This window comes from Xenopus laevis, chromosome 1L (genome assembly GCF_017654675.1).
Source record: "Xenopus laevis strain J_2021 chromosome 1L, Xenopus_laevis_v10.1, whole genome shotgun sequence".
In the NCBI taxonomy this organism is placed as follows: domain Eukaryota; kingdom Metazoa; phylum Chordata; class Amphibia; order Anura; family Pipidae; genus Xenopus; species Xenopus laevis.
The window spans coordinates 142,884,722-142,908,735 of NC_054371.1; the positions used below are offsets into that span (position 1 = coordinate 142,884,722).

The following is a 24,014-nucleotide window of genomic DNA, read 5'->3' on the forward strand; positions in this document are numbered from 1 at the left end:
AACCTGATTCTATTTTCTCTAAGGAAGTGGTTGTAGCAGTACTGAGTCCAGACCTGTATTCCTCCTTGTCTGAAGCCCAGGTTAATTTACCTCCTAATATACCTCGGGGCAAACTCTTTGTTCTGGAAAACCTTTGTGAGCTGGTTTTGTTTGAGATGATTCTAGGGTAGCTGTGCATCTGGGCCACAGTAAAACCTGTTCTCTTTTGTCCAGCACTCTCTGGTGGCCAACATTAATACAGGATGTTGGTAATTATATTTATTCTTGTCCAGTTTGTCAACAATCAAAGCCATTTAGGTCCTTAAATGAGGGTCTGCTACAGTTACTTTCTCATATTGCCATGGAATTCATTGTGGAATTACCTTCCTCTAAAGGGAATACTGTTAACTGGGTTGTAATGTGTCATTTTATTCCCCTTCCCACCCTCCCTTCTGTTAAGTCCCTTGCTGACCTCTACATATCCAATATTTTTAAGCTTCATGGAGCTCCATTGAACATTGTTTCTGATAGGACAGTTCAAAATCTGGAAACTTATTGAACTGTCAGTATGACTATGAAGATTTTCATTCATCCAGGTCATGGTATATCTAGTATAGGTCAATCTAAAAACAACTGGACTTGCTGAGTAATCAATGAAGACGTTTCACTACTCATCCGAGCAGCTTCTTCAGTTCAACTGACTGGTGTGGGAAGTTTTCGGAATTTAAACTCTTCCACTAATCCATTTACAATGGCACATTGTAACTCTTCAAAGAGGTGACATCTGAAGAAATTCACAGAGGTGTTGATTCTGTGTAGTTGTGATAGGATTATCCAATGTGTCATGCAACTCCTAGATACAGGTGTTACTTTTGAGAGTTGCATGAATGGATGTGTGAAGTGTTCTGAATCCGCCGGGGTACAGATGTTAGAACAGCATTGTATGTAGCAGACAGGTGGTGTCGAAGATTTCTAAGATTGGCAAAAGGTTCAAAACTCCTTATCTTCAGTAGTAGCTGCCCAAAAGAGAGCCTCTTATAGGCATCATAAAGAGTATCAGGTTGGTGATAGAGTCTGGCTGTTTTCCAAGAAAATTCATTTGAAAGTCCCCTCTGCTAAGTTAGGACCCATTGGTGCATTTTATGTGTCAGAAATAATTAATTCCAGCATTGTTTGGTTACAACTTCCTCCTGAACTTGAAATTTCTAATACTTTCCATATTTCCTTGTTAAAACCTGCCAGAGCTCTTCAACAGGATTCTCACCCACCTCCAATTTCCATTGTCAGCCTGAATATTTGGTACAGAGTTTAGTGGATTCTTGCCTTTGCAGAGGTAAATTACAATATCTGGTACACTGGAAAAGGTTATGTTCCTGAGGAGAGATCTTGGGTTTCTGTGTCAGATGTTCAAGCTAATTGTCTTATACGTTCGTTTTATGTTGTTTCCTGATAAGTCTAGGACCTGGTGGCCCCCTCTAGGGGAGGTTATGTGAGGTTACCTGGAGAGGTGGTGGGGACATCCACCTCCACCTCCATTGTGTGCTGCTCTGTAACTGATGTGTGCACCCATATATTTTGACATGGTGCATGATGTCATCACGCATGGCATGAAATTAAAATATTTTAAGGCACCCGCTCTATTTTTCACTGCCCAATGTAGGTCTATTTTAGATAAAGTATATAAAGTTCGGGCTGTGCTTCGTGTCTGATTAACTGTTACCTGACCTTTGCCTGTCCTAGAACACTGCTGTTTCTTTGCCTGAACCAACCCTTGCCTGTTTTCTGACTATGCTTCTGGATCCTGATTCTGTACTGTGCTGACTGATTGGTTATTGACCCCAGGTTGTTTCCTTGACTACATATTGTACTTTCCCCGTTACTCCAGTTACTCATTCCGTTTCCCTTGCATGCCCAGAACTCTTGCCTTGATTCTCGCACTTTAAGACATGAAGGCCTCCGAGTAGCGAAAGGGCTCCTCCCGACATGAAAGGTGGCTGTTATAGGCAGAAGCATGATCCGTGACCAGAACCTTGGCATCTGTTCTGGGTTTGGAAAACCGAATGTGACATTAAAGGAATTTTTCAGTGTAAAAATAAAAACTGGATAAATAGATAGGCTGTGCAAAATAAAAAATGTTTCTAATATAGTTAGTTAGCCAAAAATGTAATGTATAAAGGCTGGAGTGATTTGATGTATAACACGTCAGTCAGAACACTACTTCCTGCTTTTCAGCTCTCTTGGTTTACACTGACTGGTTACCAGGCAGTAACCAATCAGAGACTTGAATGGGGGCCACATGGGTCATATCTGTTGCTTTTGACTCTGAGCTGAATGCTGAGGATCAATTGCAAACTCACTGAACAGAAATGTACCATGTGGCTCCCGTTCAAGTCGCTGACTAGCTCAGAGTTATAGAGCTGAAAAGCAGGAAGTTGGATTCTGGTTGTTTTATGAGACATCTGTTCACTCCAACCTTTATACATTACATTTTTGGCTAACTAACTATATATTTTTTTTTTATATATTTTTTTTTATGAATGCACAGCCCGGGGGGGGGGTTGAAATGGTGAAAGGGTAACTGAGGAAACATGTGCAAGATAAGGAACAATGGGGGAAATTTACTAATCTGTGAAAATTTGCCAGCGACGGCTTCGCACCCATCACTACACTTCGCCAGACAAAAATTCACTCAGACAACGCTAATTTACTAAAATTCAAAGTTGTGTCCAGGGCTCTGAACACTGGCAAATTTTTGCTAGCGTTTCTTCGGAAAGCAAAGCGAAGGTGCGCTAGCGTTCAATTATGCCTAGCGAAACTTCTTTAGAGGTCTTCGCTCAGGCTAATTTGCATACAGCGGGAAATTATAAAGTTGAATGGACGTATATGTTGCAGCAGATACATTATATTACACAAGTCCAGGGAACCTTAATAAAGACAATAGATTTGTTATACACATGAGCCCACTGTATAATTATGTTCCATATGTTAGAAAATATATGGGGGAACCCGGTTACCCAAAAAAGATTTTAAGGACTTCTGCAGGCTATCACTCTGAAAAAAGGAAAAGACGCCAGCGTTTTTTGGGACTTTTTCCACTAAAAATATGATGTAAGTAACAGAAGATTGAGGAAGATCTATGCACTCCAATGCACTTTGCCTGGTCTGAGCTGGCGGAGGCAAGTCTGGCGAAAGAGGTAACGTTTGGTAAAATCCGCATCTTAGTGAATTTGCGGAGTAACGTCCATTCGCCAGAGCGAAAATTCACCTGGCAATAGACTGCGAATGAGCGCTAGCGCCTGTCTATTTCGCTAGCGAAGTTACACCTGCCCCCGTTAGTAAATTGGCGAAGTGCCTGAAAGCGGTACCGCTGGCGAATTGTCGCCAATGTTAGTCACTTCACCCTTTAGTAAATCTGCCCCTATGTGTATATAAAGTATGAGAAACTAGGGAAATTTCTGGTTATGTTGGATGCTCTGTCCTGGTTAGTAAGAAGATATAACAACAAACTTTTCCAGACAGCTGCATTTGTTCTTCATCTTATCTACAGTAAAATGAGGGCGCACCTCTGCCTATGCCCATTATACTGGTTATCCACTAAATTACTTCTAGCATTAACGTTTATCCCAGTATTCAAATCAGAATCATCTGAGCTATCCAAAATGTCCAACAGAATTAGGAATAAATTAACTGAGCAAATAAATGAATCGGTAATGTCAATGAAAGTGGATGTGCAGATATAAGATAAGGACAAGCGCGAAGCTGAGGGTGGAGGGGATTATGAATAAACTGAGAGGAGGATAAATGATTTCAGCAGAACCTATTTACTAATATAGAACCCCTGGTAACCAGTCTATAATAAGCCAACTAATTCAATACATTTCTAATAATAAAAGCAAAGTATGATTATGAGTCTTTTCATTTCATTTGCAATGGGTATACCATAATATGATTCTTTAGTAAAGGCGACATAAAAATGTATTAGGATATGCAAGAGAGAAAGGTGATCAGAACCCACAGTTAGCAAACAGGCACCAGCTTCGTCATTACAATTATGCATGACTTGCTCACAAATTATTACACAAAAAGATTGTGCAACATGTGTACTATTAGGACAAATCTGATGAAAGAAACGATAATGCCACAAGCCTCGCCCTCACCTTCCTATTACATTTCCCGTCAGCAGGTAAGGCTGTTTCACCTGTGTTTTGCTTTTTTTAGCAAACTTTACTTAAGGAATGCTGTATTTAGGTTGTCTTAAAAAGGTGACAAAATAGTTGGTTAAGAATATATATTTGTTCAGAAGTTCTAAGTATAATATTACACAAGGCATCCTCCCTGAGTTCAGCCCAGATACCTCTGATTCCTTTGAATAGAAAACACATTGCAGCACTGACTCTGGGGCTTTGTCAGTAATAGATGTTTAAAATACAATTGGGGAAATGTAATAAAAGGTGCAGTGTTTGCTACCTGGCTAATTACCTATAACAACCAATCAGCAGGAACTATTTACTGGTCATCTGTTTAAAAGTAAACATGTTATTGGTTGCTTTGGCCAATTTAACCTGGGCAAAGTTAGAGACCTATTTTTCAACAGTCTCATTTTAGTGGTTTTAGAGGTTTTTGAAACCACGACTAAACTCCCTTTCTGTAAAACCACAAATGTCATGAAATTTATTAAAAGATCCGAATACAAAAAGTATGAACGGAAAATAATGCTAAAAGATAAAAAAACACCCAAAAAACAAATGCCTCTAAGCCTCTAAAAATTTTAGTTTTTGGCAAAATTTTTTATTAGAGGTTTTCGTGATTTTTACACTTAGGGGCAGATTTATCAAAGGTCGAGGTGAATTTTCACATGAAAAAAATTCAAATTTCGAGCTATTTTTTGTGCACTTTGACTAGGCACTAGCCCAAATTCGATTCAAATTTGAAGAAAATTTGAATATCGAAATTTATCATGTACTGTCTCTTTAAAAATTCAACTTCGACCATTTGCCATCTGCTGAATTGTTGTTTTATCCTATGTGGGACCTCCTAGACCTTTTTTAGGAAAATTCTACAGAATATGGACCTATTCCATCAAATACTGACCTATTCCATCAAAAAAAAACCTTCAACTTAATTTGGGTTGGTCTTTTTGAATTCGAATTTCGAAATTTTTTAAATTCGAAATTCGACCCTTGATAAATATGCCCCTTAGAGGCACATTTATCGAAGGTCAAATTCAAATCAATGTGAGTTTTTAAAAACTCCCCTAAACTCCCAAAAATTCGAAATTCGACCAACCACAATCTATTAAAAAAATATAATTTTTCAAACTCGGATGAATTAAACTGACCCGAAAACTCAAATTGAATTTGAATCGAATTAGATTAGAATTTAAAAAACTCGATTTGAGTTTTTTTTCTCCGAAAACAACTCAGTCAAGAGGACTGCAAAAAACTCCAAATTGATTCCTGCACTTCTCCCATTCACTTAAACAGCAATTCGGCAGGTTTAAGTCGAATTTGCATTCTTAAAGGGCCAGAGTATGATAAATCTCGAAACTGTAATTAGAATTTTTTTTAAAAACTCGAATTGAATTTGAATAACTCCCTAGTCGAATTTGACTGTTTTGACCATAAAAAATTCAAAAATTCGAATATAAAATTTCAATTTTAAATTCGACCCATGATAAATCTGCCCCCAAATAAATCTCAAATCGTTCGAGCTTTTTAAAAGAAAAATAGGAAAACCAATAATTTTTACAGATTCATGAAAAAAATAGGAATCCAAGTGTTAGTAAATCAACACCTGCATTGTATTAAATATGAGGAACATTTTTAAAGTATAAGTGGACATAAAAAAATAATTATATAAAGTTCATCGTTTCATACATACCTATTGGATCATCGTTTTCCTTATATACAATGATAATGCTGCTGCTTAACTTAAGGGTGTTACTGGCCCTTTAAGGTACATAATTCTGCAGAAGGACCTTTAATACTTGATAATGTAGGGATAGTTTAAAAAAAAAAAAAAGCTCCTACTGCTTGCTAAAATAAGGTTTCACCCTTCATAGCTTCATTAATATTACATTACTAGCAGCAAACTCTTTGATAACCCAAGAAAAATAATATTTTGTATAACATACTGCTGCTTTTATTATTGTCAGGACTAAGCTTTAATAATTTCTGAGTGGATCCAGTCATCAAATGAGCTTTTCCACTTAGCAAAGTCCCTTGGCACAAAAGCTTGCTGCAGGACTTACTGCACCTGCCAAGGGTATACAAACTCATCAGCGTTGGTTACACAAAAGCAACATTGTTGCTAGCAGAGTATTCCAAGCTGCGGGAGTCTATAAATGATGTCACTAAAGTAAAGTAAAAAAAATAACAAAACCCACACCCTCGGCTAATTTGGCTTTCCTTAAACTCCAGTTCTGGCAATTAAACAGCTGGCATGTTTCATGCTAGAATGGCTTTGCAGAAAAAAAAATTAAATTCTAACAACAGAAATTCTACAATTCTACATTGGTTTCTTTGTCAATAGTTTACTAACAGTGAGGCCCGGGCTGATAATGTATCAGTTCGGGCAAATGCATGAGGGGCCGCTATACCCTGCATTCTAGTGGGCCGCCCGCTGCCTAATTAGATGCGTTGCTCGCTGCACTCGCCAGCTAGTAATCACTCACACCAACGTACACGGCACGGTGGGACCAGCTAATTAACTTATCTTTCAGCCCCGCACCACGGTAGGTGGAGCTTTTACTTCCTTCCTCCCCCTCCCGGTTGCAGTCCTACCAGTGCCTGTGAACGTTTCGGAACTCCCTGTCATTGCTGATCTATTCATGCTCCTGACTCTGACTTCTGTTATCATGTGAAAGAGATAGACACAAGCAGGCACGCAGCAGAAGTCTGACCCCGTGACCTAGGAGGAAGTGATCAACGGTGACAGAAGAATTTGAAGCCCCCCGCTGCATCAATCAGTGTTTTGTGCTTAGTGTAATTGATTCAATATACTAACTTAGCGACCAATTAATTTATCTATAGAAACCATCAATTAATCTATGAATTAATCTAATCAATTTGTAGTTCATTAATTAAAGTGCTTGTGCTTCAATATACAATCAATTAACTATGAATTCATTTTAGATCATCAATCAATTAAGGTGCCAGTGCTAATAAATATCAATTTTAAAAAAGATTTTTTTTAAAATAGCTTTTAACCGTTTGCAAGCAAAATAATAGAAATAAAAGAGATGAAAATGGAAAATAGGAGAGGCTGCCAAACAGAATGCAGTGTTTAGTTTGAAGACAGAGCAGGGAAATCATAAACGTAATCAATGTGGGGCAGACAGGTGAGAGGGGACGAAAAAAAGGGAGACGAGTGAGAGGCAAATCAAGAATAATGACAAATGCAGAAGAATGGTATTTGACCTAGTGAGTATTTATGTTTTCTTTCATTAGTATTGCTGAACAGTAGCCTAACCTGCCTAACTGCTAGTTGATCCAGAGAAAGGCAAAAAACTTTCCTTATTGACTGTGAGGTGCTGACTGAGGAAACAATCATTTCAAGCTGGCAAACACTGGTGCTGCCTTCTACTTGTCTTTCTACCTGCTGTATTGCTCTGTGGTCTTGGTAGGGTTGGGGTGGCGATTAAGAGCTTAGCAGAAGAAACAACATGTAAAAGTGGGGAAATATAAAGCTTTTGGGCAAGGGTACAAAAATACACTTATGTATTATAAGGGATAATGAACCCCCTACTGTAAATAATGAGATATATATATATATATATATATATATATATATATATATATATAGAACAAAAGATGAGCCGCACTCACAGGACTTAAAAAATAAAAAATTTATTTATTTAAAAATATATATGACCAACGTTTCGGCCTCCTCCAAGGCCTTTCTCAAGGTACAGAATATGGCAAAATACGTGCTTTAAATACATGAAATGGCGGGAAAAGACAGCAACACCCTTAATGACGTATAATTCACGCCAATGCCCAGTGACTATCATTAACATAAATCACGTTAGCTGTTTACTACGTCTATAAACACATAAAAGATAAAACCAAAAATTACCTATACCCCTACATCACACCTAACGTGTTTTTGTTCTAAGTGTTACTAAATGTAATTTACATTTAGTAACACTTAGAACAAAATCGATTCAATGAAACAAATGTGTTACATTCATGCTTTGTTTTTAAACTTGTTAACCTTTTTAAGATCATGATAATGATTAACCGTTAGGTGTGATGTAGGGGTATAGGTTCCCACCATTTCATGTATTTAAAGCACGTATTTTGCCATATTCTGTACCTTGAGAAAGGCCTTGGAGGAGGCCGAAACATTGGTCATATATATTTTTAAATAAATCAATTTTTTAAGTCCTGTGAGTGCGGCTCATCTTTTGTTCTTTATTTGGATTTTTCTGATTCTGCACCCAGGCATCTTTAACGCTGCTGTCGAGAGTGCCGGTATCTTTGTGCATTATATATATATATATATATATATATATATATATATATATATATATATATATATATATATATATATATATATATATACTCCACCAGATGAAAGCACTCACGGGTCAGTCATATGAGTACAAATAGCAAAAGTTTTATTCCAACAACCGCATATCTACGCGTTTCGATCCCACTGGATCGTCATCAGGATGACGATCCAGTGGGATCGAAACGCGTAGATATGCGGTTGTTGGAATAAAACTTTTGCTATTTGTACTCATATGACTGACCCGTGAGTGCTTTCATCTGGTGGAGTATGAGGATTTTGGTGAGCACCCGGTAATTATTGTATTGAATGGTGCGTGCAGATAAATGGAGGGATATATATATATATATATTCAACCAATGTAGAGCCGGCACTCTCGAATAAAGTGTTCATTTGCCTGGGTGCACGATCAATAAATTATCTCCATATTTTATATATACATATATAAAATATACGTGTGTATGTGTAAAACACCAGCATGCATTTAGGTGTGGGCTGCTTTAATTTTTTTGAATGGGCTGCTTTTTACTCCCAGTTCGGCCCTGAGTCAGGCCATGTGATATGCCAACTGTGACACCATCAACACAGACCCCCATTATTTAATGCAAATAATAAACACTATATAATCACCTGCCAGTCCAACATTTTCATTCAGAAACCCAGGGTTTTTTTTTTAAATGAAATGGTCCATCCTTTGCATTAGTGAGATTGGGTAATCCAGCCTAGCATGCATTTACCATTCAAATTTATCTCACAGGTGTCAGTTGGATTGAGCAACAAATAGACTCTGTACAGACCTTGCTTTGTGCATGGGGCATTATTAAAATGAAATAGGAAAATGCCTTCCCCAAACTGTTGCTGCAAAGTAGGAAACAGTAAGTAGGCAATATAGCGTGCAAGCTGATTACTAAGTAGATGGACAATTGGCTTTATTTCCCAAACTACTAATCATGGTAGCAATGAACCTAAATTGGTGACTATACTCCTCAGGCTAGCAATTTACCGACTTTAATATAATTCAACCACCTTTTATAACTGCAAAAACAATTCAAGCTATTCAGATATCCTGACGAAGGTACCAGCTAACCACCCACCAACTCACTGTCGGGCACAGTAAGACAAAACAAGAGAGAGAGAGTTAAAGAGAGAGATTGGGAGTAAATACTTATGTAGGGACCCATAGGGTTAATGCTCCCCTATGGCATTAAATCACTATACTTATTTCCTAGTTGCTGGAAGGGATGTATACAGCTTGGGTTATTGGCATACTGTGTAATGTGTGTCATTGGTTCAGAGACCGATGACCACTTCCTGCAACACTTGTAAGTCAGAGGATGGATCTTCCTCTTTTGCCTTCTATTCAGGAGGGAGTGGATGTTGTTGGGAGCCTGGGATCCAGTAAAGGAAAGGCTCCAAGTCTGGTGAGGCCCTTGGTGAAGTCGGGGATACAGAGACCCTGTAAACAAGAAGTAGTTAGGACAAGGTAGATTTTTTTGAAGAGCACTTGCTAGGAAAGAGAGGCAGATAGAACTAGTTAGCAAGAACAGCCTGTGCTCCAACTTGCAAGAGGGTAGCTCTCCTTCAGGCAAGACTGGCTTGTAGTGTAAGGATCACAGACTAATAGGGATTTAGGTTATGAGATTTCCCTGATCCAACATGTGGTGATCCAGGTCACAGTACAGAGATCCTGAGGGTTCATCTATCAATCTGGTATGCTATCTTCACAGGGGCGTCACAAGGTGCTGGCTCTGAATTACTGTGATGTTACCTAACATGTATGTGAATATCTCAAAGGACTGTGAGTATGCAAACCTTTACTTGTGCTTTAATAAAGCCTGTTACTTTTTGTTATGTTCAAGAATCCTTTGGGCCCAGTTTCACAGCATAAGTGAGTTAAATTACATCTCCCCTTCACCAATTCATGTAAAAAAATCTCCTGTGGAGAGGTCAAATGTAACCAGTGCTCTGCCTGTTTCCTAGCCAGACATGATCTAGCCTAGCCTAGTTAAGTGTCATGAGTTTCAGTATGAAGTTCTAATGAGGTCCCTGTTCTGAAAAGGGACAGAAACAAGTAAGGTAGGGAACCAAGTGCTTAGGTCATATTTTATCAGAATGATATATATTACTTTTATATTTTCATCTGGCAGAAATTATTTAATGTCAAACAATAATAATAAATGTTCCTCCACCGTTCTATTTCCAGCACTTAGGGGGGCACATTTACTATGGGTCGAATATCGAGGGTTAATTAACCCTCGATATTTGACCATCGTAGTTAAATCCTTTGACTTCGAATACGAAGATGAAGGATTTACCGCAATTACTTCGATCAAACGATTGAAGGAAAAAACGATTTTCCTTTGATCACAAATTGCTAGGAAAGCCTATGGGGACCTTCCCCATAGGCTAACATTGGTGCTCGGTAGGTTTTAGGTGGCGAAGTCGGTGGTCGAAGTTTTTTTTTAAAGAGACAGTACTTCGACTATTGAATAGTCGAACGATTTTTAGTTTGAATCGTTCGATTCAAAGTCGTAGTCGAAGGTGGAAGTAGCCAATTCAATGGTCAAAGTAGCCAAAAAAAACTTTGAAATTCAAAGTTTATTTCCTTCTAATCCTTCACTCGAGCTAAGTCTTTATGTTATTAGAATGTTATTAGAATGTTATTAGAATAGTAAGGCAGCAAAACCTTGGTGGCTTAAAACTGTTTTATTTATAGCAAGAAAAATGGTTTACTTAAGGAAAAGCTGTAATTTAAAAACTGCAGGTAAACATGATACAGGACATAAAAAGAAACGAGTAACTCTGAAATATAGAACTCGGTTATATTTATGGTTTTAGCAAGATTCCAATGTAAGCTAATCATACTGTTTATACTTCTTCCACCTCAATAGGAAAATAAGATTATCTGAAATTTCCAATGATGTATCAGACTGTTATTAATAAGTGTCTCGACTGCCAGCCAAATCAAGTCATCTTCTCTGTAAGCTAGAAGCATTTAAAAACAAAAAGCATGGTGTGGGAGTATAGTGTGGGAGCTGAAACGTCTATCCACCAAACTGTTTTTGTATAAATATAAATTCAAGCTAAAAAACACAAATCTCAGGCAGCAGTAATTAGACTAAAGCCTTGGACTAAGGTCAAAGCAGCTGTCTGCAGGCAGATTTTGTGGTTATGCTCCTGCTAGGCTGACACTGTGAAACTGTGTCTTATATGTCTGCAATGCTTCTATGCCTGCAATGCTTTAACCATTATTGGGTCTGAGAGCACAAATACTGCTAAATTATTATAATTCTTTCTTAGTCCGAAACTATGTCCAACTATGTTGTAGGGACTCTTAGCTGGACCTTCAAAATGACTTGTGGAGAAACTAATGTTGCTGCAAAGAAGAGATTTTGGACGACATTGGTCCTTAATCACTTAGTACAGTGTTGTATAAGTGGTAGTGCAGTTGAAGTGTTATTTACAATGCAGGTACTGGTACAACGTATAAGATGGGACTGGGTAGGCTAAGGTTTACCATGTTAGAATACCTGCTAGTGGTCCAGATATTCTCCAGTGGGAACCTTCAGGGAATGTAACTCTAGCCTGATTCCATGGCCATCTGGGTGTCTCTTTTAAGATTATTGTCTGGGAAAATATATAAATTCTTGTTTGAGTCAAGTGCTGTTCTTTTTAGCTTGCCATATATCTCTGAGGTGTGCTATTACAGGTACTACTATCTTATACCTTGTCCACAGGGTCCCTGTCCCTGATTTTCTCAGTGGGCTTGGTTTCACTAGGGCACTCTACTTTACTGGGTTCTTATGCTCCAGGCTCTCCAGCATCATCCACCTTGTAGAACAGATAAAGTCTAAAGAGAAAGAGCAATGTACTTCCTCCCACTATATTTGCTATGGACAGGAACTGGTCATAATACTAATTGGGAAACCAGGAGCCAGGAGCAGTTACAGTAACCAGTACTATTTTACCATTTTAGCCAGTAGGTGACTTAACCCTATGGGTCTCTAAATAATGTTACAATGATCACACCACTTGCTAATTTTAATAAATATTGTACATCATTAGCTGTCTGTGCAAGCCCCACCCCACAAGCACCACTAGCCCAGTCACAGCAGTCCAGTAAGGCACAAAACAATGCCACCCCTCTGTTATCCTGATGTTCTCAGCTGCTATTCCCAACAGCCCTAACAAATTTGTGTAGTAGAGGATGCTGGAAATGACAGATCACAATGATCAAGTCCATGCCTGGACTGTAAACCTTGATTTAGTAGAGACCGCTCCCTTTTGCTGAAGGTTCAGGGCAGTGCACCTGGGCCTCTTCCGTTACTTGGTGAGCTACTTTAATGTTGTTGGACCCTTTCTTCAGTGTTTATGGACTGTAAATCTGTCTAGATTAATATGAGCTATATCTCCACCTAATTGGCTGAGCCCTACCCCTTCTGATGCTGCAGCCTGCCAGTGCCTTGTTTAAATGCATTCAATTCCACCTGCAACACCTTCCCAGGTTTTCTTTTCAGTCTCAACTCTAGATCTTACCAATCCATTCTTAACATTACCCACAAGGGAGCATTGCAGTCTGGACTGGTTTAGCTGAAGGTAAATGCTAAAAGCCATCCCAAGCTCAATAATCGATTATGCTACATACACAGCAAAGAGACAGGTTCTGCCCTATTTGATAGATTGAAATAATAAAAGGTAATTTATAATTCTGCATCACCATTTAACTAAACACAAACAAACAAAAAGATCCAAATAATGCTGTCCAACCAGCCGAAAAACATTCTTAGAAAAACATTTTAATAGGGCAGCACAGTCAATCTGTCCAGATCTACAAACAAACCTTTTAGAGAAAAGAACAGCTGTGGATCAGTTCATTAAACATTAAAATAAAATCACTTTGTCCACAGCAGATACCAAATCAAATTGCTCAAGGCATTTCACAATGTCCAGTAATGGACTGGGTGTTCTAATGACACCTATAACAATGAATAATACATTTAAATGCCTCTACATCATGTGAAGATAAAATCCCACACATCCTTCTGATTGAAGATTTGTGGGAAATAAATCTGATTTATGATTAGTAGAACTCTGCCAACTCTTCTATATTATATTAGCCAGAATGCTTGGTAAATTACTTGAGCAGACAAAGTTTAAATATCTACAAGGTCCTTACAATAAAGTCAAGCCTATCCCAATGTAACAGGGTTGTAAATATTTATTTTACTATAATTAGAGCACTATTTAACTGGCTATACTCTAGATGTAATGTATTATTGCCTGGACAGTAGATTAAATTAAAGAACCCAGCTGAAACTCCTGCTTCCTATGCTTTCAAGAAAAGAGTCTTCAAATGGTGGCAACCGTGTTTACAACAAATGTCCATAATTACATTATATAATTATATTATTTTAATAAACAATGTACAAATAAATCAATCAGTCTGAATTTGCCAACTGAGGACATCTACTCATATGCACCATCTTCTTACGTCCCATAAAACTAGATATGGGAATCTAAAAACGTTTAACAGAACCCACATTGCAGGCTTACCCTGGCCTGTATAGTCAAAGGAGTCTGCTTCGTCTGGAGTGTCAAGATCATCAACATTAATGTCCAGCTCATCTGGGGTATCAAGATTGTCATCAGATAGAATGGATCCTTCACTGTGATCCAGAGATAGGTTGATATTGGGAGCAGTAAGCTTTATTTTTCTGGTGTGGGAGCCATTCAAATCCAAGGAATTTGGAGGTTCTAAAGAAACAAAAGGGATGTATGGCACAAATTACACTTTTTGTACATAAACAATCTGAAAGTATGAAATAAAAATAAAAGCAGTCAAAAAATAATTGCTAGGAAGCACTTGAAAAAGGTAATAGTTAAAAAAAATAACAAAGGTATGCCCAAGCTAGCTAGCATTGTGAAATAGGATGGCTTGTTTGCTTGCTGTCAGCTAGAATGAGTAGTTTGCACCAATGACCCATAACATAACTTGGAAACAGGTGACCAGAAAGTGTGCCCTGCTATGGGACTTGACCTAGTGCAAACTTGTCAAGTTTAATTACATTAACCATTTTCAGTGTCTGTTACCTCCCATGCTACGGTACAAAAACAATGGAAATCTCAACCCTAACTTGTTTTGAAAAAAGGGAAACTGTACTGAAAATAACTGAAAGTAGCTAGGAAATGGAGCGCAAAATCACAAACTCCCAGTGACAAACATGATAGGTCCATCATTATATATTTCTAGATATCTATGAACTATCTGTTAAAAGGACCTTTGACCCTTAATTATTAAAAAGTCATGCAAGTAAATAGTATTGCCCCAGTTTGGGTATTTTAGCGTCTTACCAGGAGCTAAAAACAGTATTCAAAGGCAAGTTTTAGGGAAGGCTACTCATCTTCTGGGTTTGGCACAGGGGCAAGGTGCAAAGTGCAATTATAAATAAGCTTTGGTGTGTGACAATACCTTTAATAAAAAAAAAGTCTAAACATTAATTGTACAGTACAATTGATTTTTAACCCCACATTTTTTATCCTGACACATTGCATGTCCCACATGATTTGGCGTATTTTATTGTATACTACAGTCTATACAATATTAATGATTAATTTTTTTTGTTTTTTATTGTGCACATTTTTGCAAAGAATTTTTTATTTTTATATTATCTATTGTGCCTAAATTTGGAATTATTTGAGCACATTTAACCTTGGTTTATTACAACTGGATTCCATTTATTAAGGAAATTAAAAGCTATCTATGCTGAACTGGTTTGGGCAGATTCCGAAAGGGATGTATAGAACCTTGGTTACCATGACAAATGCCTTTTATTGGATAGCACAGGCCAAGTTACCATGGTTACTGACTGTCTCTTTTACTGTGAGGTTTTGAAGGCTGTGTGTTTGACTTTTGCCTTGATGATAGCGTATGCTATAATTTGGTTGGCATATTACTAGTGCAGGCAGCACTACTCTGTGTGTAGAGTGTAGACAAGGCAAGTTATCTGTATCTGTATCCCTTTAAATACTGTATCTCTAAATGAAATCAGGGGCGTAACTAAAGAGGGGGGCCCAGGAGGTATAGGGGCCCCATGAGGCCCTAATTCATATACAATTTCAATAAATATTGGAGAAACAAGTCAACCTCTAAACATTTTGGGGGCCTGAAAAATAATTTGCTGTGGGGCCCAGTAATATCTAGTTACGCCACTGAATGAAATGATTGCTGTCAACTATTGTACTGAACTATAAGGGTATGCTTTTGCAAGAATCTGAATCAGTGATTGCCCCATTACCTGTTTTAAAGCAATTCCATAAGCAAGAACTGGTTTAGTTACACTAGCGACAATTACTATAAATAGAGTGTTAAAACAGAGTAAGAAGTTGTTATTACAGGATAGATTTCTCACTTGAATAATTCATTACTTGCTGAAAGGCAAGCAAATAATTAAGGCAGGGCGACACATCTTACCAGGTCGTATTTCTGATTCATCAAGAGGAATGTCCATTCCCTCATCATCTGGAATCGACCTATAGCAACAAAAGAGAGAGGACAAGGCCATATTGTTAAAGCGAGAACAGTCTATAGTTTTCTGATTTACTGTATGCAATTTTTTTTCTGACTTGATTTATACATTTTTTGATAGAATTTCCAGTGTGTAACATCATGCACATATTTTATTTTACGTGTAAAAATACATGTTTAATAGTTTTATGTAGATTTCTATAGGTCAAAACTCCCAATAGTACCCTTTCAAATTTCCAAAGCACCCCCCAGACTTCAGACTTTCAATCTCAAGGCAGAATATAGTGCTAACAGTAGGTTTACCCTAGCAATACACACATTTGTTGAAAGAACACATTCTGACAAAGCCAAAATGGGCAAACATTTATTTCTATCCTAAACTAACAACCTGCACTGCTTTCCTCAAGTTACAGTATTTATCGAAATATCAGACAATTCTGAAAATCACTTCAAAGCTTGCTAAATATCCCACAGGGCATTTGGCACTAACATAAAACATCATAATTAGAATTCCAGGGCCCTACTAAACAGTTTGCTGCCCATTCTGCTTAGGTTTATGAAAGTATCTGGCATGTAAATACATTAGACAACAATAACACTGTTTTTGATAAAAGCTGCCAAAAAGGATGCTGACCTGAAGAAACCATATGTTTTGGAAAGCACACATTCTTCTGCATACAACATTGCAAATATGGTTTTCTACTCCAAATTTTTTATTGTACAATAATTTGTATTGATTTCTGTTAAATATAGGGCGGGGGATACAGAAGAAAAAAAATGGGAGGAAGGGAGAAGGAGAAAAAGGTAGCACATTACTTTTAATTTGGAAACATATCTTTGACCTTCACGGATATGTATAGCCTTTACACAATGACAATGCAGCAAAAAAATTTAATGAGACATTAGTATATGGTATAGTGAATAAAGTGGTTGCACTTATTGTTCAAGGTAATTGGTACATAGGGAACATATAGTATAAGATAGCTTGCCATATTTAGTGTAGTTCTAATTACCAAAAAATAACATTCCCATATATGCTTAGGAGCCCAAAAAACTGCTTGTACTAGATTGAGTCCCTATTCAGCAGGCATGTACAAAGTCAGGCCCGGGGGCCAATCGAGGCCCATTTTCAAATTTACAATAGCCTTCAGCCTCCATCATGAAATAATTCAGCCCGCCAGCATAGCGCAACAAGGAATCGCATAGCCATAGCAGTAATATTTGGGCACATTAGTTAAATGATCTGCCTCTTGGTCAATGTCTGCCTGTGTGCTGAAGGTGTTAGCAATAGACACATACTGGCACGGAGTGACACGAGGCTCTTGCATACTTCTTTAGTACAGTACAGTAAACTAAAGAAGTATGTAGTACAGTACAGTAAACTAAAGAAGTATGTAGTACAGTACAATAAACTAAAGAAGTATGCGAGAGCAGCGCGTCACTACGTGCCAGTACGTGTCTATTACTAACACCTTCAGCACACAGGCAGCAATATAGACTAAGTGGCAGATCATTTCACTAATTTGCCCAAATATTACTGCTGCAGCTACGCGATTCCTTGTTTAAATGAGTTAAATGATGTTAATGGTTCACAGAATGTTAGGCTGAATAGTCGGCCCCCACACATTTTCACCTCACCAAATCTGGCCCTCGTTGCAAAAAGTTTGGACACCTCTGCTATACAGAAACTACCTTAGCCAAGTGTCCCTAAAACTGGAGTGCTGTTTCCCTGTAAGTGTGGACAGTTCCTCAAATTTAGCTATTTCATTGACTTTCTCTATCAAATCTTTAAGGGTTGGATGGGTAAAAAATTTCCAGAGCCTGGGAATAAGTATCTTAGCTACATTAAGTAAATGTCGTTGCAATGTGGAGTCGGTAACCTCCTCTGTATTTTCCGTGTCCCAAAATAGTAGGGCTCGGACAGGTGATATTGGTAGATTCCTACCTAGGATCTGGGAGCAGGCTTGTATGATTACTGGCCAGTAACCTATAAGATTAGGGCATTCCCAAAATATATGGAGCAACGTTCCGACACTGCATTGCACCTCCAGCAGGTTTTGCTTGTAGCTGGGTAAATCTTGTTTAATTTAATGTTTTTTGTGGAATTTCTTAAAGTAACCTAAAAGCTTTCATTTCACAGCATCTAATCTCCCACAAATCCTTTTACTACTGAACCGTTTGCTGCTGAATGTACAGTATATAGGTTTAAGTATATGGCACGTGAAAAACAAATGAATTTACATTTCCAACACTTTGCTGCTGCAATGTAAGCCCCTTTAATACTCATTAAAGGAGAAGGAAAGCTACGGAAGCATTTTATTGCCAATAGATTAGCTGCAATAGTGCAAGCTAGAATGCTATATTTATTCTGTAGAAAGTTTTACCATACCTGAGTAAAAAGCTCTAGAAACTCTCTTTTTGTTTAGGATAGGAGCTGCAGTGTTAACATGGTGTGACATCACTTCCTGCCTGAGTCTCTCCCTGCTCTGGGCTCAGATTACAGTAGAGAAGGGAGGGGGGTGGGGAAGAGGAGCAAACTGAGCATGCTCTTGCCAAGGGCAATGAGGTTTAAGCTGAAGGCAGGAAGTCTGATACAGAATCCCATGTGTACACAATAGAAGGAAAGAAATGCTGTGTTTCTTTTGACAGGGGACTCAGAGCAGCACTACTTTGTGGGTTTACTGATATATTTAGATGGACCTTTCTGATAAGATAACTTAGTTTTAACCTTTCCTTCTCCTTTAAGCAGTCCCCAAGAGTATGCAGATACCTGAAAAACATATATATATATTTATATTTTTATAATTTTCTGTTGAATGGGTAAAGGCATCTTCATACACCAAGCTACCAATCTGCAAAGCTTTTCTACAGTTAGCAGTTGTATGCAAAATCTAATATACAATAGAGTTATCAAACTATGTACCATGAAGAGGCACACAACTGAAAATATTGCACACAACATTTTTATTAAAATCATCCGGGGCGGTTCTGTACCTGCAGCAGCCTTTTGAAGCACTTTCGATGCCTCCTTCCACCCCCAGCGCTTATCATTCCTGTGCCAGAGGGGTCTGGGAGGAAGCCACATCATTAGTGCATTAGCCCTCTCTCCACTAGAGGAGCCGAATATTCGATTTAAAAAAAGGAAATTTGGCTCTAAGGGTAGGACTTCACGATGCGAGAGCAGCCGACATGTCGCAATGCGCGCTGCATTTTCATCCAACAGTCGGATAAATGCAGTTCTTACCTGCGATTTCTCCTTCACTTCCGACATGTCGCATGCGTTTTGACGCATTGCGACGTGTCAGCTCCTCTCGCATTGTGAAGTCCTACCCTAAAAGTTACCAGACGCAGCATTTTGCCACTCCTGATAACTTGTTCAGTGCTGCCACCTGAGCCAAGTTGCTCAAATCATCTCATTGGCCAGCACCCTTGAAAATCATATAAAAACAATCAAAGCAATACACATTTTTTATCCTAGTGGGATCGGTTGTCAAAATTGCAGTTTCACTAGTTTTCCTGTGCTATGAAAGTTTTATGGGCATAAACAAGGTATCAACATGAAAATGCAATAAAAAAAAACACTTAAAATGTAAAACAGTATAACACAGGGTGGCCAGAGTTCATACACTACATGCACTAGCCACCTTGTACAATTAAACTGTGTATGTGTGCGTTCACTTGACAAAGCTGTGTGTAATAGAATGTACACTTGACAAAGGTGTGCACTTTCATTCATGTCCAGTGCCACATGTACAATATAAAGTATATGGGTTGACAAAGGGGCTGAGATTAAGAGACTGATTTAGGACATTTTTAGGATTTTTGGGAGTTTGAGGAACAGAACTTGTGCCACATTCCATGGCAGGTTCCATTGGCCTATAGCTATAGCTCTGTCAGGTCACTGGAAATTGCAAAAGAACGTTAAACACACCTATGAGAAAAGAAATGCATTTATTTTATCTATGGCAACGAATTCAAATTTTGGGATGATAAAATAAGGCTTGCCATGCCTGACAATTATAATATGATAGAATATAATCTGGTTTTATAATATGTGCCTTTATGTGAAAACTGTGATCTTTAATTCATAATTGTGTGTGTTACTGGCCTGACTGCTGTTTTTTTGGATAGATAGTGTTAATATAGGCAGATTTACCCCCTCCCATATCCATTAGTACAGATTATCAATTTAATACGTAATCAACATACTGCATGTGTATGGAAGTTGAATGTGTTCCCATGTATGTATTTATGGGCTGGTGTAATGGGATATCCTGTTTGTAACGTCAGACAACATAGAAACGACTGTTTGCCAGATTAAACATGTTACTATACTATCTCTCCTTATGACGTAAAATAATTGTTTTCTATCTGTTTTGCTTATCAGATTAAGGATGCTTTATCTGATCAAAGAACATGTTTTTAGATTGTTTCCAACAAAAACAGGTATACTGCTAACCAGTAGCTATAAAGTAAGGCAACGTGGATAGCAAGCAGTATGCAGGCTATGTTATAAACAGAAAGTAATAGCACACCTTTTTATATACAGTATGGGACTGTTGTCTTTATACCACTTTAAAAAGCACCTTAGGACAAAAGGTTCCCATATTTCTTGGCTTTATCTGAAACGATTACATATTTTTGGCAGTACCTTATAGATCATATGTGATTCTGAATGTACTGCATATGGACCTTATATCAGCTAGCTATTATTTGTGTTCCGTTTGTTTAATAAATATACAGATGACAAGACTTTGATGGGTATGTTGGGATACCATTGGGAGTATTACTTTATTCAGACTTCATAAAATGATATGGACAATACAATAAATATGGGCTTAGTACAAACTCCCTACATGTGAGTTGTAAGTGGCAAACTTTAACACTGAGTGTTGTAAATAAATCAATATGACTGAAACTTGCTACCACGGGCACACACAATTGCAGCAGGTGCAGGGTCGAACTGGGGTATTGGAAGCCCACCGGGGTTTCCAAGTAGTAGTAGTTATTTGTGTCCGAAATTGCACTTTCCACACCACAATGTGTGGCTAAATGAGCCCTATGAAGTTCATTTGACCTTAGCACTAGACCACCTCTGCAAACAGGAGCACAGGTCCTTGTGTTAGGTACTAATACATGTTCTTCTCTCAAAGAGAATGTTGTATATTTGTTACACCATGGCATTGAAGATTGAGGCTGATACAGCGATCTATGCAGTGAAGGATGACAGTTTTTATCCTGTAGTACCTGACATACCTTGGAAAAATTAGTCAGTTGTGTGTCAGGTCACTATGAATACACATACTTGTTCCCTGCCTCTCTTTCTGGTCTAAAGACTTAGGACACAACATCAAAGAAAAATTATTTGTAACCTGAATCTCGGCGCAGCTGATCCTTGAAAGACTGATTTGTGTATGACATAAAAGAAGCAATTGTGTACATAAAGTACTTGTTTTAGCTTGACCTGCACATTGAAGACAATCATTTTATCAGCATATACAATCGGTTGTTTGAAAGAATTGTATTAACTTTGTGCTCCCTGATCGTATTACTAGGTCAGTAACTTGTGCTTGTTAATTTAAACTAAAGAAGTTCTGGAATGCAATGGAAGATCCTAAGTTTAGAAAAATATTACTAAAATGGATATGGAGAGGGTCATTATTGTTTATAAATTACTCCCACTGAACTGTAGTTGCTGTCTGATTTTACTCTACTTATACAAGACAAAATACAAGCAGTTATAGCATCTTTAAGTCAAACATATGAGGGCTCTCGGCAGATATTACTTGACCCCCTCATTTTCTTCAATGGTAAACCAAATGCTAGAGCAAATGGTCATGATCTTTTAATGGTTTTATGATCACTGACAGCATTGCAATGGGGTGTCAGGGGCCAGCTGCGCTGCAACCTTAAGGGCCCCCACCAAATGTCCCGCAGGACCCCCTACCAAAGTCTGTGCAGACCACGCCCCAATGCAAAGTGTTCCCTGCCCACCCCCTGCAACACATCTCTTCTACCTTCTACTTCTGTCGCTGTGATAGGAGAAAAAGGGTAAAGAGTTTTCAGATTCCATGTGGAACAAACTTGGGTCTGCAGGGCCTATAAGGTCCGGGGCCCTCTGGGTTTTTCCCAGTGTCCTGCTGGCCCAGATTACTGGCATCTTAGATATAGCCCTTCAGCTAATCTACAGTATATAGTATATATATATATATATATATATATATATATATATATATATATATATATCTCTATCTCTATATATATATATATATATCTATCTCTATATATATATATAACCAAAATGGAGTGGAGATTTAGACCCAGTCCGTGACTTAGTCCATAAGGACAAATAATATAAAATATATATAGTGAATAAAGTACCCCTCTTGTAAATTATGTGGATATTATAAGTTACCGAGAAGTTTCCTGACCATATAAAAACATGAGGCTGAAGGCCGACTGTTTTTATACAGGTCATGGAACTCCTAAGTAACTTCTATTATCCTCATATTTTGCAACTGGGGGTACTTTATTTATTATACTACACAAGTTTCACTGTGTCATGTGACAGAAATGACTTCAGAACTCACCGTCTATAACTGATGACATCAGAACTCATTTATAAGGCTCTAATTTACAAGCTATTCATGGCTTTTGTGTAATAGAGATGTCGCGAACTGTTCGCCGGCGAACTTGTTCGCGCGAACATCGGGTGTTCGCACTCGCCGGAAGTTCGCGAACGTCGCGCGACGTTCGCCATTTTGGGTTCGCCATTGTTGGCGCTTTTTTTTGCCCTCTCACCCCAGACCAGCAGGTACATGGCAGCCAATCAGGAAGCTCTCCCCTGGACCACTCCCCTTCCCTATAAAAACCGAAGCCCTGCAGCGTTTTTTCACTCTGCCTGTGTGTGCTGAAGAGATAGTGTAGGGAGAGAGCTGCTGCCTGTTAGTGATTTCAGGGACAGTTGAAAGTTTGCTGGCTAGTAATCGTTTTGATACTGCTCTGTTATTGGAGGGACAGAAGTCTGCAGGGGTTTGAGGGACATTTTAGCTTAGGTAGCTTTGCTGGCTAGTAATCTACCTTCTACTGCAGTGCTCTGTATGTAGCTGCAGTGGGCAGCTGTCCTGCTTCTGATCTCATCTGCTGACTGCTGCAATAACAGTAGTCCTTGTAAGGACTGCTTTTATTTATTTTTTTGTTGTTTTACTACTACTACTACTACTACTACTACTATAAGAGCCCAGTGCTATTAGTCTAGCAGTGTTGGGGAGTGGGACTGGTGTGCTAATCTGCTGCTCCTAGTAGTTCAGCAGCACCAACTTTAATTTTTTTTTTTTAATATTCATTTTTTTTTATTTTACTTTTTTTTATTTTACTACCGCTGTAGTAGTGTATAAGTTGACCTTTTAGGCATTATTTGCCCTGTAGGCATTATTTGCACACTGTTTTCTTCAACCCGCCATCGAGCTGTGTGACCTGGTTCCCATTCTGTCTAAATATCCATAATATTACCGTCTCCAGAAAAAACACCGGAGTCACTTTTTTCAAGCAGCATTCATATATTTTACGTAATCCGTATCCACCGCTGTAGTAGTGTATACGTTGGCCTTGTAGGCATTATTTGCACACTGTTTTCTTCAACCCGCCATCGAGCTGTGTGACCTTGTTCCCATTCTGTCTAAATATCCATAATATTACCGTCTCCAGAAAAAACACCGGAGTCACTTTTTTCAAGCAGCCATAATATATTTTACGTAATCCGTATCCACCGCTGTAGTAGTGTATACGTTGGCCTTGTAGGCATTATTTGCACACTGTTTTCTTCAACCCGCCATCGAGCTGTGTGACCTTGTTCCCATTCTGTCTAAATATCCATAATATTACCGTCTCCAGAAAAAACACCGGAGTCACTTTTTTCAAGCAGCCATAATATATTTTACGTAATCCGTATCCACCGCTGTAGTAGTGTATACGTTGGCCTTGTAGGCATTATTTGCAC

The 24,014-nt window shown here is 38.3% G+C and overlaps 1 protein-coding gene across 1 annotated transcript in view; it reads right to left on the bottom strand.

The window, feature by feature from the left end:
* prune2.L (prune homolog 2 L homeolog) overlaps window positions 1-24,014 on the bottom strand; it is a 164,997-nt gene that overhangs the window by 23,025 nt on the left and 117,958 nt on the right. Inside the window, exons 10-11 of the mRNA XM_041584636.1 lie at window positions 15,962-16,020; window positions 14,044-14,244 (exon numbers count right to left, since the gene is read on the bottom strand). Coding sequence (XP_041440570.1) covers window positions 14,044-14,244; window positions 15,962-16,020 — 260 coding nt within the window. The remainder of the gene's footprint in view (window positions 1-14,043; window positions 14,245-15,961; window positions 16,021-24,014) is intronic.